The sequence below is a fragment of the Engystomops pustulosus genome, chromosome 1 (genome assembly GCF_040894005.1).
Source record: "Engystomops pustulosus chromosome 1, aEngPut4.maternal, whole genome shotgun sequence".
Classification (NCBI taxonomy): Eukaryota; Metazoa; Chordata; class Amphibia; order Anura; family Leptodactylidae; genus Engystomops; species Engystomops pustulosus.
The window spans coordinates 254,968,228-254,985,726 of NC_092411.1; the positions used below are offsets into that span (position 1 = coordinate 254,968,228).

The 17,499-nt window shown below is 44.9% G+C and overlaps 1 protein-coding gene across 1 annotated transcript in view; it reads right to left on the reverse strand.

The window, feature by feature from the left end:
- Window positions 1-17,020, reverse strand: part of TMEM33 (transmembrane protein 33) — a 28,457-nt gene extending 11,437 nt beyond the window's left edge. Inside the window, exons 1-2 of the mRNA XM_072125024.1 lie at window positions 16,862-17,020; window positions 13,682-13,737 (exon numbers count right to left, since the gene is read on the reverse strand). Coding sequence (XP_071981125.1) covers window positions 13,682-13,726 — 45 coding nt within the window. The 5' untranslated portion in view covers window positions 13,727-13,737; window positions 16,862-17,020. The remainder of the gene's footprint in view (window positions 1-13,681; window positions 13,738-16,861) is intronic.
- Between the last annotated feature and the right edge of the window lie 479 nt (window positions 17,021-17,499).

A 17,499-nucleotide genomic window follows, 5' to 3' on the forward strand; every position in this document is an offset into this window, starting at 1 on the left:
CTATAGTACTTATAGCACAACATTGAAAGAGTACATTTTGCTCGTTACTGGCTTTCTATTACAAAACAATTTTTTTTATTTTGACGGCAAGTATTACTTGCAAGTGGAGGGGGCCCCTATGGGGGCCAAGTTCTCCCCCTCCCTTGCGAATATTTATATGTCGCAATGGGAGGAGGCGTTCATCTTCTCATCATCCAACCCACACCAGGCGTCCATAGTATGGTTCGGTCGGTACATAGACGACCTGGTGTGGGTTTGGAAAGGGTCAGAAACATCCTTTACTAACTTTGTCAGTTACCTGAATGACAACCATATGAATCTAAAATTCACATCTATGTTCGGGGGAAAGTCAATCCCATTTTTAGATGTTACTCTAATAGGAGAAGACAACAGAGTCAGAAGTATACCCTATAGGAAAGAGATGGCTAGAAACACTACTCTGTTAGCTTCCTCTTGTCACCCCCCCCCATGTAATACAAAATATTCCATATGGGGAACTGATACGCCTAAGAAGGAATTGTTCTGATAACGACGATTTTGAAAAAGAAAGAACCACACTTAGGGCTAGACTTCTCCAGAGAGGTTACCAAAATTGTTACATTGAGAAAGCTGAGAACAAGATATTGAATATATCACAACAGGATTTACTGGTAGAAGAGTTAAACTCAAAATCTAAAGACAATGAAGATAAAAATAGGAGAAGTAACTACGCCTCTACGACACGAAAATCAAAGACTCCCATAATTTTCTCTACAGCCTATAGCAGGCAATATAAAGAAATTACTAAGATAGTTCAAAAATTCATTCCCATTTTACTACAAGATTCTTGCCTGCATAATATACTGGAGGGTGGTATTAGATGTGTAGCCAAGAGGGCTCCCACCTTAGGTAATGCTCTCTCACCCAGCCTTTTTAGTAGTCAAAACTCTGGGGGAACATGGCTAAACACCAAAGGCTGCTACAAGTGTGGCCACACACAATGTAAAGCATGTAAATTTGTTGCGGTAGATACAAGTATTACATCCAGTAGTACCAACAAGAGCTATCCTATTCGATCATATCTTAATTGCAATACCAGCAATGCCATTTATTCTATTAAGTGCACTAGTTGTAACATTCAATACATAGGCCATACCACAGGTCCTCTGAAAGTCAGGATACGCCGCCACTTGTCAGACATTACTAATGAGTCAAGTGGCATTTCAGCGGCCTCCAGGCATTTTAGAGAATCTCATAATAAATCCACATCTCATTTCATATGGACTGGTTTTGAGAAAGTTTCACATCCAATTAGAGGGGGTAGCATCAAGAGAAAACTTTTAAACAGAGAGAGTTATTGGATATTTGTAATGGAAAGTAGAGTACCGCAAGGCATGAACAAAAGACAAGATATCATATTAACGTATTAAGGCATTGTGTGCTGTTTTGTGTGTATGCTGCTTCTCATTCTATAGTCCATTTTGGACTATTTTGCACCATATTGTGTGCATACATATATTGGTCTAATTGTGCCGTGTTGTGTGCACACATATATGGATTTAGCCTCACAATGCTGCTTATATGATATTCTTTACATGTAAAAAACTATGCAACACTTTCAGGTTTGCTGTGTTTGTAAGTCTCTTTGTTACCCCTTCAACACCAGCTCTATAACATCTATAATATAATATTTGTCATGTTCAATTGAGTGGTAATAGGCTTATGTCTCACTTAATTATATCTTTTACATTAGATTATTGGTATATTATCGTGTGCTAAATTCAGTCCATGTAATATAGTCTTGTTTCCAATGGTCCATTTCTATTTTTGTATCTCAACAAATTAGTTTGTATACATTAATAGTATCTAGCACTAACATATTGTTTATTTTATGTATTCATAAGCATTTTAAACTGATTGTTTATTTACCTCTGCCGCACAGTCCCGAGATGTGCCTCCGATCATGTGACTAAGGGGGTGGAGCTAGGATCACGTGATTCGGAGGCTCGACCGGAACTCTGTGACGTCAGCTTAGAGGGTTTTCCCTCCGGTCTATTAGCCAGCTGAGTAACATAAAAGGCGGCTGTTTTTGTATGTTAGACAGGTTATGATTAAGACGGTGTCCGTCGAAACGCGTTAACCCATCTTCTTCCCGTGTTTTGTGACATTTTAACAATAAAGAAGGATTTATATTTTTTCATCGTACTCAAGTGGTGGTCTTCGTGTTGTGCCGGTGTACTACCATTTCTCTTCCTGCATGCGCTATACGGCTATAGATCAGTCTTTCCGTGCACCAGATGATCTACACAGAAGGAGTACAGCCTAGATGATCCTAAGGTTGGGTGAGCCGGCATTTTTTTCGCTTTTTTCTACCTAGTAGTCAAAGTGTTATATGTTTGTGTCCTGATAAATATCCCCCATTGTCTGCATAACTGTCCTGATCTATTATTTCATAGTATAGCACAGTAGCCACACGCTATACTACAGCCTGGATACAGAGAGTCCATGTAGTACTGTAGCCACACGCTATACTACAGCCTGGATACAGAGAGTCCATGTAGTACTGTAGCCACTCGCTATACTACAGCCTGGATACAGAGAGTCCATGTAGTACTGTAGCCACTCACTATACGACAGCCTGGATACAGAGAGTCCATGTAGTACTGTAGCCACTCGCTATACTACAGCCTGGATACAGAGAGTCCATGTAGTACTGTAGCCACTCGCTATACTACAGCCTGGATACAGAGAGTCCATGTAGTACTGTAGCCACTCACTATACGACAGCCTGGATACAGAGAGTCCATGAAGTACTGTAGCCACTCGCTATACTACAGCCTGGATACAGAGAGTCCATGTAGAACAGTAGCCACTCGCTATACTACAGCCTGGATACAGAGAGTCCATGTAGTACTGTAGCCACTCGCTATACTACAGCCTGGATTCAGAGAGTCCATGTAGAACAGTAGCCACTCGCTATACTACAGCCTGGATACAGAGAGTCCATGTAGTACTGTAGCCACTCGCTATGCTACAGCCTGGATACAGAGAGTCCGTGTAGAACAGTAGCCACTCGCTATACTACAGCCTGGATACAGAGAGTCCATGTAGAACAGTAGCCACTCGCTATACTACAGCCTGGATACAGAGAGTCCATGTAGTACTGTAGCCACTCGCTATACTACAGCCTGGATACAGAGAGTCCATGTAGTACTGTAGCCACTCGCTATACTACAGCCTGGATACAGAGAGTCCATGTAGTACTGTAGCCACTCGCTATACTACAGCCTGGATACAGAGAGTCCCTGTAGAACAGTAGCCACTCGCTATACTACAGCCTGGATACAGAGAGTCCATGTAGTACTGTAGCCACTCGCTATACTACAGCCTGGATACAGAGAGTCCATGTAGAACAGTAGCCACTCGCTATACGACAGCCTGGATACAGAGAGTCCATGTAGAACAGTAGCCACTCGCTATACTACAGCCTGGATACAGAGAGTCCATGAAGTACTGTAGCCACTCGCTATACGACAGCCTGGATACAGAGAGTCCATGTAGTACTGTAGCCACTCGCTATACTACAGCCTGGATACAGAGAGTCCATGTAGTACTGTAGCCACTCGCTATACTACAGCCTGGATACAGAGAATACACAGGTCCATGTAGTACTGTAGCCACTCGCTATACTACAGCCTGGATACAGAGAATACACAGGTCCATGTAGTACAGGGGATTGAGGACTTCGAACATCATATAACATGAGCCCATCTGTGATCGACACTCTTACTCCTGGATACCACTCCGTTTTACCATGTCTGGATCATCCCTCATACCCGATTTCTGTCTCTGACGGACACACGTACAAATGTGGACCTCCCACCTGTTTTATTATTTTCTTGCTTCCATGTGCACATCTTGTCCCATGTAGACATCTATCTATGTCTATTTTGTCTTGCTTCCATTCTGCTTATCCACTTGTACTTCTGATTCTGGAGTTTCTGTATATACCCCATGTGATCGTGACTTCTATTAATTATACAATTATTTATTATATTATGCTTTAGACTTATCTACGTTATTACTGTCCCCGTGGGGCCCTGATGCGACTTGGTCCGTTCCGCCGCCTGTATGCACATGTACTTCTCCATATTACTCTCCTGTTCGATGTACTTTACTTCCTGGCTACCTCAGCGGTCGATAGGTTTTGTCAATAGGTGATTTTTTGTCGTTATCCTCTTCACTATTTATTTCTTTGTAGGGATAACTCGCGACGTTTATGGTACGTGATACCTACCTGGCATCTATATTCAGTCCACAATCTTTGACACTATCAGCACTTTATTTGCGCCGTTATTTGCGTCGCCATATTGTATACTCCTTGTCACTTGGCTCTATACATTACTTTTATTGTATAATAAGTATTTTATATGATTCGCTTAACTTAGATACGCAAACAATTAATACACATGTATTTGTAGTATTTTGTATATATTCTATAGCACTTGATATTATTCAGCACTTTATCTCTTTAGCACTTTAATTGCGCCGCTATTTGTATAACGATAATAATTTTCCTGTTTCCCTTTTTTTCTCTTTTTTTATTTACATGAGCTTGATTGCCCTTTATAATGTAACCTAGAGATATAGATGGTACATTTGTTGTGATAACCTCGTGTGCGGTTTTTCATATTGGTATGACCTAAACTCACGCAATGATTAATCCTAAATTGGTTTGGTCACAAATCACTCTTTTCTTTCTTCCCATGCGCCGCCAGTTTGTTGTATTCATCTTTTTTGTGCGCCATTTGTACATACAGATACTGCTTCTAGTTCCCTGCAACATCACCTACGTTGCCATGGATCTCCTCTTGTATTGGTCCGTGCTGGACGGGGTGTGCTGCGTTTGAGCATGGACCGCATGAGTCATGTGCTTACTGACGCACTTTTGGTTGAAACCGGAAGTGACGTCGCGCAATACTGGCGTTCCGGTCGCATCAGGGTATCCCTTTGGGGCTATTTAAGGGCACACAAACCACTACACCTTCATCCCCTGACGAAGCCCGCCAGACGGGCGATACGCGCGGGGTCTTCTATCCTCCCCTGGTCTTTACCAACGGTAATGTAGTCTTGATACATATATGAGATTGTGGCTTGTTATTACTTATAGCCTTTATTGCATTGATATTGTATACCTATTCTTCACCCATCTCATCTTTCTACTATTCCTTTGAATTAACATACTACCACTTCCTGGGGAGTTTTTGTGACTGTACACCCATTTTTCTGGGTTTTTAAATGTTTTTACCTATGCCCTTTTTTTGTTTAATAAAGAACTTTTCCTATATACACATCTGCTTTTTTTTTCTCTCATTTGTTTATTGACTTACATAGAGGTGTTGACTTTCTTTAGTATTGATGATTTGCCCCGTTTTTCAGTTATACTGTAGCCACTCGCTATACTACAGCCTGGATACAGAGAGTCCATGTATTACAGTAGCCACTCACTATACGACAGCCTGGATACAGGGAGTCCATGTAGAACAGTAGCCACTCGCTATACTACAGCCTGGATACAGAGAGTCCATGTAGTACTGTAGCCACTCGCTATACTACAGCCTGGATACAGAGAGTCCATGTAGAACAGTAGCCACTCGCTATACTACAGCCTGGATACAGAGAGTCCATGTAGAACAGTAGCCACTCGCTATACTACAGCCTGGATACAGAGAGTCCATGTAGTACTGTAGCCACTCGCTATACTACAGCCTGGATACAGAGAGTCCATGTATTACAGTAGCCACTCGCTATACTACAGCCTGGATACAGAGAGTCCATGTATTACAGTAGCCACTCGCTATACTACAGCCTGGATACAGAGAGTCCATGTAGTACTGTAGCCACTCGCTATACTACAGCCTGGATACAGAGAGTCCATGTATTACAGTAGCCACTCGCTATACTACAGCCTGGATACAGAGAGTCCATGTAGAACAGTAGCCACTCGCTATACTACAGCCTGGATACAGAGAGTCCATGTAGTACTGTAGCCACTCGCTATACTACAGCCTGGATACAGAGAGTCCATGTAGTACTGTAGCCACTCGCTATACTACAGCCTGGATACAGAGAGTCCATGTAGTACTGTAGCCACTCGCTATACTACAGCCTGGATACAGAGAGTCCATGTATTACAGTAGCCACTCACTATACGACAGCCTGGATACAGGGAGTCCATGTAGAACAGTAGCCACTCGCTATACTACAGCCTGGATACAGAGAGTCCATGTAGTACTGTAGCCACTCGCTATACTACAGCCTGGATACAGAGAGTCCATGTAGTACTGTAGCCACTCGCTATACTACAGCCTGGATACAGAGAGTCCATGTAGTACTGTAGCCACTCGCTATACTACAGCCTGGATACAGAGAATACACAGGTCCATGTAGTACTGTAGCCACTTGCTATGCTACAGCCTGGATACAGAGAGTCCATGTAGAACAGTAGCCACTCGCTATACTACAGTCTGGATACAGAGAGTCCATGAAGTACTGTAGCCACTCGCTATACTACAGCCTGGATACAGAGAGTCCATGTATTACAGTAGCCACTCGCTATACTACAGCCTGGATACAGAGAGTCCCTGTAGAACAGTAGCCACTCACTATACTACAGCCTGGATACAGAGAGTCCATGTAGAACAGTAGCCACTCGCTATACTACAGCCTGGATACAGAGAGTCCATGTAGTACTGTAGCCACTCGCTATACTACAGCCTGGATACAGAGAGTCCATGTATTACAGTAGCCACTCGCTATACTACAGCCTGGATACAGAGAGTCCATGTATTACAGTAGCCACTCGCTATACTACAGCCTGGATACAGGGAGTCCATGTAGTACTGTAGCCACTCGCTATACTACAGCCTGGATACAGAGAGTCCATGTATTACAGTAGCCACTCGCTATACTACAGCCTGGATACAGAGAGTCCATGTAGAACAGTAGCCACTCGCTATACTACAGCCTGGATACACAGAGTCCATGTAGTACTGTAGCCACTCGCTATACGACAGCCTGGATACAGAGAGTCCATGTAGTACTGTAGCCACTTGCTATACTACAGCCTGGATACAGAGAGTCCATGTAGTACTGTAGCCACTCGCTATACTACAGCCTGGATACAGAGAGTCCATGTAGTACTGTAGCCACTCGCTATAGTACAGCCTGGATACAGAGAGTCCATGTAGTACTGTAGCCACTCGCTATACTACAGCCTGGATACAGAGAATACACAGGTCCATGTAGTACTGTAGCCACTTGCTATGCTACAGCCTGGATACAGAGAGTCCATGAAGTACTGTAGCCACTCGCTATACTACAGCCTGGATACAGAGAGTCCATGTAGTACTGTAGCCACTCACTATACGACAGCCTGGATACAGAGAGTCCATGAAGTACTGTAGCCACTCGCTATACTACAGCCTGGATACAGAGAGTCCATGTAGAACAGTAGCCACTCACTATACTACAGCCTGGATACAGAGAGTCCATGAAGTACTGTAGCCACTCGCTATACTACAGCCTGGATACAGAGAATACACAGGTTCATGTAGTACTGTAGCCACTCGCTATACTACAGCCTGGATACAGAGAATACACAGGTCCATGTAGTACTGTAGCCACTTGCTATGCTACAGCCTGGATACAGAGAGTCCATGTAGAACAGTAGCCACTCGCTATACTACAGCCTGGATACAGAGAGTCCATGTAGTACTGTAGCCACTCACTATACGACAGCCTGGATACAGAGAGTCCATGAAGTACTGTAGCCACTCGCTATACTACAGCCTGGATACAGAGAGTCCATGTAGAACAGTAGCCACTCACTATACTACAGCCTGGATACAGAGAGTCCATGTAGTACTGTAGCCACTCGCTATACTACAGCCTGGATACAGAGAATACACAGGTTCATGTAGTACTGTAGCCACTCGCTATACTACAGCCTGGATACAGAGAGTCCATGTAGAACAGTATCCACTCGCTATACTACAGCCTGGATACAGAGAGTCCATGTAGAACAGTAGCCACTCGCTATACTACAGCCTGGATACAGAGAGTCCATGTAGTACTGTAGCCACTCGCTATACTACAGCCTGGATACAGAGAGTCCATGTATTACAGTAGCCACTCGCTATACTACAGCCTGGATACAGAGAGTCCCTGTAGAACAGTAGCCACTCACTATACTACAGCCTGGATACAGAGAGTCCATGTAGAACAGTAGCCACTCGCTATACTACAGCCTGGATACAGAGAGTCCATGTAGAACAGTAGCCACTCACTATACTACAGCCTGGATACAGAGAGTCCATGTAGAACAGTAGCCACTCACTATACTACAGCCTGGATACAGAGAGTCCATGTAGAACAGTAGCCACTCGCTATACTACAGCCTGGATACAGAGAGTCCATGTAGTACAGTAGCCACTCGCTATACTACAGCCTGGATACAGAGAGTCCATGTAGTACTGTAGCCACTCGCTATACTACAGCCTGGATACAGAGAGTCCATATAGTACTGTAGCCACTCGCTATACTACAGCCTGGATACAGAGAGTTCATGTAGTACTGTAGCCACTCGCTATACTACAGCCTGGATACAGAGAGTCCATGTAGAACAGTAGCCACTCGCTATACTACAGCCTGGATACAGAGAGTCCATGTAGTACTGCAGCCACTCGCTATACTACAGCCTGGATACAGAGAGTCCATGTAGTACTGTAGCCACTCGCTATACTACAGCCTGGATACAGAGAGTCCATGTATTACAGTAGCCACTCGCTATACTACAGCCTGGATACAGAGAGTCCATGTAGTACTGCAGCCACTCGCTATACTACAGCCTGGATACAGAGAGTCCATGTAGTACTGTAGCCACTCGCTATAATACAGCCTGGATACAGAGAGTCCCTGTAGAACAGTAGCCACTCGCTATACTACAGCCTGGATACAGAGAGTCCATGTAGTACTGTAGCCACTCGCTATACTACAGCCTGGATACAGAGAGTCCATGTAGTACTGTAGCCACTCGCTATACTACAGCCTGGATACAGAGAGTCCATGTAGAACAGTAGCCACTCACTATACGACAGCCTGGATACAGAGAGTCCATGTAGAACAGTAGCCACTCACTATACTACAGCCTGGATACAGAGAGTCCATGTAGTACTGCAGCCACTCGCTATACTACAGCCTGGATACAGAGAGTCCATGAAGTACTGTAGCCACTCGCTATACTACAGCCTGGATACAGAGAGTCCATGTATTACAGTAGCCACTCACTATACTACAGCCTGGATACAGAGAGTCCATGTAGAACAGTAGCCACTCGCTATACTACAGCCTGGATACAGAGAGTCCATGAAGTACTGTAGCCACTCGCTATACTACAGCCTGGATACAGAGAGTCCATGTATTACAGTAGCCACTCACTATACTACAGCCTGGATACAGAGAGTCCATGTAGTACTGTAGCCACTCGCTATACTACAGCCTGGATACAGAGAATACACAGGTCCATGTAGTACTGTAGCCACTTGCTATGCTACAGCCTGGATACAGAGAGTCCATGTAGAACAGTAGCCACTCGCTATACTACAGCCTGGATACAGAGAGTCCATGAAGTACTGTAGCCACTCGCTATACTACAGCCTGGATACAGAGAATACACAGGTTCATGTAGTACTGTAGCCACTCGCTATACTACAGCCTGGATACAGAGAATACACAGGTCCATGTAGTACTGTAGCCACTTGCTATGCTACAGCCTGGATACAGAGAGTCCATGTAGAACAGTAGCCACTCGCTATACTACAGCCTGGATACAGAGAGTCCATGTAGTACTGTAGCCACTCACTATACGACAGCCTGGATACAGAGAGTCCATGTAGTACTGTAGCCACTCGCTATACTACAGCCTGGATACAGAGAGTCCATGTAGAACAGTAGCCACTCACTATACTACAGCCTGGATACAGAGAGTCCATGTAGTACTGTAGCCACTCGCTATACTACAGCCTGGATACAGAGAATACACAGGTTCATGTAGTACTGTAGCCACTCGCTATACTACAGCCTGGATACAGAGAGTCCATGTAGAACAGTATCCACTCGCTATACTACAGCCTGGATACAGAGAGTCCATGTAGAACAGTAGCCACTCGCTATACTACAGCCTGGATACAGAGAGTCCATGTAGTACTGTAGCCACTCGCTATACTACAGCCTGGATACAGAGAGTCCATGTATTACAGTAGCCACTCGCTATACTACAGCCTGGATACAGAGAGTCCCTGTAGAACAGTAGCCACTCACTATACTACAGCCTGGATACAGAGAGTCCATGTAGAACAGTAGCCACTCGCTATACTACAGCCTGGATACAGAGAGTCCATGTAGAACAGTAGCCACTCACTATACTACAGCCTGGATACAGAGAGTCCATGTAGAACAGTAGCCACTCGCTATACTACAGCCTGGATACAGAGAGTCCATGTAGTACAGTAGCCACTCGCTATACTACAGCCTGGATACAGAGAGTCCATGTAGTACTGTAGCCACTCGCTATACTACAGCCTGGATACAGAGAGTCCATATAGTACTGTAGCCACTCGCTATACTACAGCCTGGATACAGAGAGTTCATGTAGTACTGTAGCCACTCGCTATACTACAGCCTGGATACAGAGAGTCCATGTAGAACAGTAGCCACTCGCTATACTACAGCCTGGATACAGAGAGTCCATGTAGTACTGCAGCCACTCGCTATACTACAGCCTGGATACAGAGAGTCCATGTAGTACTGTAGCCACTCGCTATACTACAGCCTGGATACAGAGAGTCCATGTATTACAGTAGCCACTCGCTATACTACAGCCTGGATACAGAGAGTCCATGTAGTACTGCAGCCACTCGCTATACTACAGCCTGGATACAGAGAGTCCATGTAGTACTGTAGCCACTCGCTATACTACAGCCTGGATACAGAGAGTCCCTGTAGAACAGTAGCCACTCGCTATACTACAGCCTGGATACAGAGAGTCCATGTAGTACTGTAGCCACTCGCTATACTACAGCCTGGATACAGAGAGTCCATGTAGTACTGTAGCCACTCGCTATACTACAGCCTGGATACAGAGAGTCCATGTAGAACAGTAGCCACTCACTATACGACAGCCTGGATACAGAGAGTCCATGTAGAACAGTAGCCACTCACTATACTACAGCCTGGATACAGAGAGTCCATGTAGTACTGCAGCCACTCGCTATACTACAGCCTGGATACAGAGAGTCCATGAAGTACTGTAGCCACTCGCTATACTACAGCCTGGATACAGAGAGTCCATGTATTACAGTAGCCACTCACTATACTACAGCCTGGATACAGAGAGTCCATGTAGAACAGTAGCCACTCGCTATACTACAGCCTGGATACAGAGAGTCCATGAAGTACTGTAGCCACTCGCTATACTACAGCCTGGATACAGAGAGTCCATGTATTACAGTAGCCACTCACTATACTACAGCCTGGATACAGAGAGTTCATGTAGTACTGTAGCCACTCGCTATACTACAGCCTGGATACAGAGAGTTCATGTAGTACTGTAGCCACTCGCTATACTACAGCCTGGATACAGAGAGTCCGTGTATTACAGTAGCCACTCGCTATACTACAGCCTGGATACAGGGAGTCCATGTAGAACAGTAGCCACTCGCTATACTACAGCCTGGATACAGGGAGTCCATGTAGTACTGCAGCCACTCGCTATACTACAGCCTGGATACAGAGAGTCCATGTAGTACTGTAGCCACTCGCTATACTACAGCCTGGATACAGAGAGTCCATGTATTACAGTAGCCACTCGCTATACTACAGCCTGGATACAGAGAGTCCATGTAGTACTGTAGCCACTCGCTATACTACAGCCTGGATACAGAGAGTCCATGTATTACAGTAGCCACTCACTATACTACAGCCTGGATACAGAGAGTCCATGTAGTACTGTAGCCACTTGCTATACTACAGCCTGGATACAGAGAATACACAGGTCCATGTAGTACTGTAGCCACTTGCTATACTACAGCCTGGATACAGAGAGTCCATGTATTACAGTAGCCACTCGCTATACTACAGCCTGGATACAGAGAGTCCATCTAGTACTGTAGCCACTCGCTATACTACAGCCTGGATACAGAGAGTCCATCTAGTACTGTAGCCACTCGCTATACTACAGCCTGGATACAGAGAGTTCATCTAGTACTGTAGCCACTCGCTATACTACAGCCTGGATACAGAGAATACACAGGTCCATGTAGTACTGTAGCCACTCGCTATACTACAGCCTGGATACAGAGAGTCCATGTAGTACTGCAGCCACTTGCTATGCTACAGCCTGGATACAGAGAGTCCATGTAGTACTGTAGCCACTCGCTATACTACAGCCTCGATACAGAGAGTCCATGTAGCACAGTAGCCACTTGCTATACTACAGCCTGGATACAGAGAGTCCATGTAGTACTGTAGCCACTCGCTATACTACAGCCTGGATACAGAGAGTCCATGTAGTACTGCAGCCACTCGCTATACTACAGCCTGGATACAGAGAGTCCATGTAGTACTGCAGCCACTCGCTATACTACAGCCTGGATACAGAGAGTCCATGTAGTACTGATCGCAGGCAAGAGATAAGGAGGGCAATAGGCCATAAAATGACCGCACCGACTATGTTTAACTTATAAACCAATTCTGGAATGTGTCAAGAGAAATCCTAGTGTGGAAAGAGTTAATATTTAATAGGTTTTAATTGAGAACATTATTTACTGAGGTGACAGCAACCAAAGGTCACAAATCTGCAATGTCCCCACACATCATAATAGTGTTAGACTAGATCCATATCACCTATATACCCCAAATCCCCTAGCACTCACAGGAATGCAAAGCACCAAGTGCCCCGTGTGTGGGAAATGAATGCTTGGCCACCGCTTTAATCACTTTTAAGGAGCTTTTGGGACAGACATCACCTCCAACCCCATAAAAATAAACTGGCCCACATTTATTACAGCCACCAGTTTTTAGTTCCTTTCAGTGGAAACTGCTTGCAAATGTATCTATAAAGTGGGCGCTGCACTATTCCCAATGCAACACAAAGGGGCTGAAAGGGGCGTTCCAGTGCTCAGTCGGACCGTGCGCCACATTTACCATGAAGAGTCCGACAGAATTGTGTGGCAAACCCCCCAATAAAAGTTGGTGCGCTCAGGTGTAGGAGCAGTGCAGGGGGCGCCAGAATCATGAAGAACGTGTGCCAGAGACACTACGCGGTTTTTGATAAATATGGGCCGCTGTGTGCTATGGTGAGACCTGTGCATATGGAGAACATTATGGGACCTTGTAGGTTGCAGATTCCCATAGTGGTTTGTAGATAAGGGATAAATAGTATTAGTAGAAAAGCCCTTTAATTTCTCTAGTGACTTAAAGCTGTTTTCTGGCCCCATCTGTATTGGACGCACCTCAGGTCATTAATGTGTGACAAAAACACAAACACTCTTTCCTTTTTTCACTTGGTACAACATTCTTTTTTTTTTTTTTTTTAAGGTACATAAAATCATAACGGACCACAAAAAGATGGAAATCTACTCACCACTGCGCCTCCCTGAGGAGCGCTGTTAGGGGCAGAGTCTGCCATGTCTGCTTATTCTGGAATAGACAAGAAAAAACAGCGACTTAAAAAGGTAACAGTAGTAATAGTAAAAGCTATCAGGGGGGGAAGACTAATGTGACAAGCACCAGGTGGATCCAGTCCCATCCATTCTCCTATGGTTATAGAGACTGATGGTGATAGTAGATACTGTTGGTCTCAATGTCTTGTAGCAAACATAACTTCTGACAACAAATATACAAGCAATATACCTGCTGTTCTCCTTATTAATCTTTGTGGACCAGTTCCCTATATTTGATAGAACCAGACAATGTGCAAATCAGGGCTCTCATCCTTGGGCTCTGTTCACACTGATGGAAAATCCATAATGTAACCTGAAACAGCCGAGTGGCAGACCCCCCCCCCCCCATTACCAGTAATATCACTTCTAGTATTGTACATGAGTTTATCTTATCAGTTCTGTAAATCCGTTCATTGACCTGAAAAAGTAAACAACTGAAAAAGATCATTCACCCCTTACATCCCTATAATCATAGTAATAGGTAAAACACACAACATATTTTGTGTTCTTTAGAGGGAATATTCTATTTGAGATATATTTATAATCTAAAGGTATCTATTATTGTACTGCATGGAGTATGATAATAGTTATAATGTTAAATTATAACCTCCCCTATTACTGCCATAAGAGGTGCACATTACCGATATCATCTACTCATATATATGGAGGAGGGCAGAGGCCAAGTCTGGAAATTACAGAGAGAATCCCTAAAGATAGCAGCCTGATGGAACAGGCCACAAGTGTTGGAGCGGAGGTGAGCATATCACATAGACAATAGATGATTAAAGGAAATCTACCACTACGGATCTACCTATTAAAGGAAATCTACCATCATTGATCATGGACCATAAACCAAATCTACTTACATGCTGGTGTGTGCCCACTTTATTAGGATCTGCTCTTCTTTTAACTTCTTATGCCCTCGATTTTGAAGAAAATATGCTTTAAAGATTATGCTAATTAGCCTGAGGGTCTCCAGGCTCCATTAACTTCTATGGAGCGTGGAGCCCCTCAGGCTCATTTTGAAACTTTTTTTCGTAAAAACTATGGCATAAAAATGTTAAAGAAGAGTGGATCCTGACAATGGGGACACACACCAGCATGTAAATGTACTTGGTTTACAATCCATAATCCTGATGGTAGATGTCCTTTAAGGTAGATCCAGTGGTAGGTGCATCTAAGTATGTAAGGATAGCCCTCTTTAGGGCTAATCCCTTACTCCCCTCCATCTTCGCTAATGTTTAATCAGGGTAATATGCAAAGAGGCGGAAAAGCTGGAGCTGAGGCTACGTGGCGCGGCTTCTCCACGCCCCAGTAGCCTCTTTGATTGTGCGGAGCTGCGCGCACAAAACACAGGCCAGCGTCTGTGTGATCTAGGCTCCAAAGCCAGAGCTACTGCGCAGAACACCAGCTTCGGGGACGAGTGCACACTGAAGATGTCTGGGTAGGAGGATCAAAAAGGCTACTGTGGCGTGGTGTATCCGCGCCGTGCAGCCTCATCTCCGGCTACTCCACACCCCAGTAGCCTCTTTAGAAAATGTGCATATTACCCTGATTAAAGATTAGAAAAAATTGAGACGAGTAAAGGATCAGCCCTATAAAGGATTATCCTTACATATGTTAGATGCACCTACCACCGGATCTACCTTAATAGGTAGATCCGTAGTGGTAGGTTTCCCTTAAGGTAAAGTTTTAGGTTGGAGAGTCCCTTGAAGAAGCATGTAACATCTGTCTGGCTTCTGCACGTCATATGAGGTGAGGATTTCGTCACACCAGGGGAGGGACTGACCACAGTTGTGCCAAGTGGGATCTGTAGATTACACCACACTGGAAAAACCGGAAATCCAGAAACACAGACCTTATTACAAAAAATACGGGGAGGAAAGTCAATTATACTCCTGGCTCAGCCCAACCACAGTGTGAATGAGACGCCATTTATCTCCATACACTGATACACTAATACCCATCTTATACCCAGGGCATACGTCATCTGTATGGAAATGGCCCTGTAGACGGAATTATAATCTTTGATATTTTAACCCTTTATTTGCATCATATTAAAAGGACATTCTCACCATTTACTCGGTGGTAGACTGTCCAATAACGCACCCTCGTTATCTGCAGGGCATGAGGGATCCTCTGAGGGATACATTGCAAATCTTACGTTATGGGACAGTCTACCACCGAGAAAATGGTGATGGATGTCCTTAAAGTATTTCTTGGTCTCTTGTGATACAATGTAGCAGGAGCAGGGGATACATTATATCCATAGGCTTTACATGAGTATAGTCTTATATAGATTAGCCTGGCAGCAGCAGCCATGTTCCCCCCCGTGTTTTCATTTTCGGAAAGGATCCCACAGCTGACAGAAGGAGGGTAAGGGGTACAGGACACCAAGTCACCTGAAATGAATATCTAGTTCTGGGGATAGGTCATCAGTATATGAGGTACAATACAACTAGTAAATCCCCTCCCTCTGCTCCAGAACTGCTGCTCTGGTTCTCCCCCATTGTCTATGTTCCTTAGTTGCGTCAATGTCATCCCCAGGTCCACACGTGACTGGTGCGGCTGATCACCGGCCTCAGCGTTGTGCAGTTGAGGCTGATGAATGCCCACGTTGGTCGATGGGGATGACAATGAACAACCAAGTAAACAAGGACAGTGGGGGAGGAGCGGAGCAGCAGCGCTGGAGCAGGACTTCCATTTGACGCCATTTACCATCTTTGACAAGTCATTATTATATGTGTCCAATACCCCTACCCGGCTACTTTCAGGTGTATGATGGGTCCTGGGCACAGGGCATAGGTCACCTAATTAGAACAGGAAATTCCTTATAATCTTTGATAATTTAACCCTTTATTTGCAGCAGATTAAGGATTTCTTGGTCTCTGCTATGTGGCACCGGTGATACAATAAGGACACATCACCACACAATGTATATAAAGCAGGTGATACATTGTATCCATCGGCTGGACATGACCCCAATCCCCGCCTCCTGTGCCCATTCATTCTCCATGATGCCCCGGTGCCTGCCCCCTGCACAGCGCCGGCTCCCCGGGCCCCGCTATACACTCCGCGCCCTCCCCATCACCCGCTCTCACCGCACTCAGCTCCCGGCACCGGACACTCGCTTCCTCCCGCAGCGACAGTAACCCGATGACGTCACTCCGCGGCTCCACTAATCACAGCAGAGAAAGCGGGGCAGGAGGCGTGGACGCACAGCGGCAAGGGGGTGGGACCTGTCGCGAAACTAAGGACGTCATGGTGATTGGCGGGAAAAAGAACCAATAAGAGAGAAGAGAGGAATGACAGTTCTGGAAGGTTCTGGATGCAGTCACGTGAGGTCAGAGCCGTAGGATGAGGATGGTTGCTGTATAGCGGAGCTTAAGTCATGTGACTGGTCATGCAGCTCCGGCCAGCGCTATGTAGTGTCAGATACTGAGCCTTGATGTGAAAATACCATTCACACGAACGTGTTCTCCGCTCCTGTATCTCCGTGCTGTATGCATGTGTATATATGTGACGATTTTTATCCGTATTTGCGCGTATGTCACTGTATCTGGTGGTCTGGCAAATGATGGCTGGCTATTGGCTGGATGACAGGATGCTCCTCCCACTGGTTCTGATTACTGCGTGTATATACTATATACAGCACATATGCTATATGTTTCCATACACTTCTATGTGGCTTAGGGAGTGGAAATACATGAGAAAATAGGACATTTGTATACGACTCGCT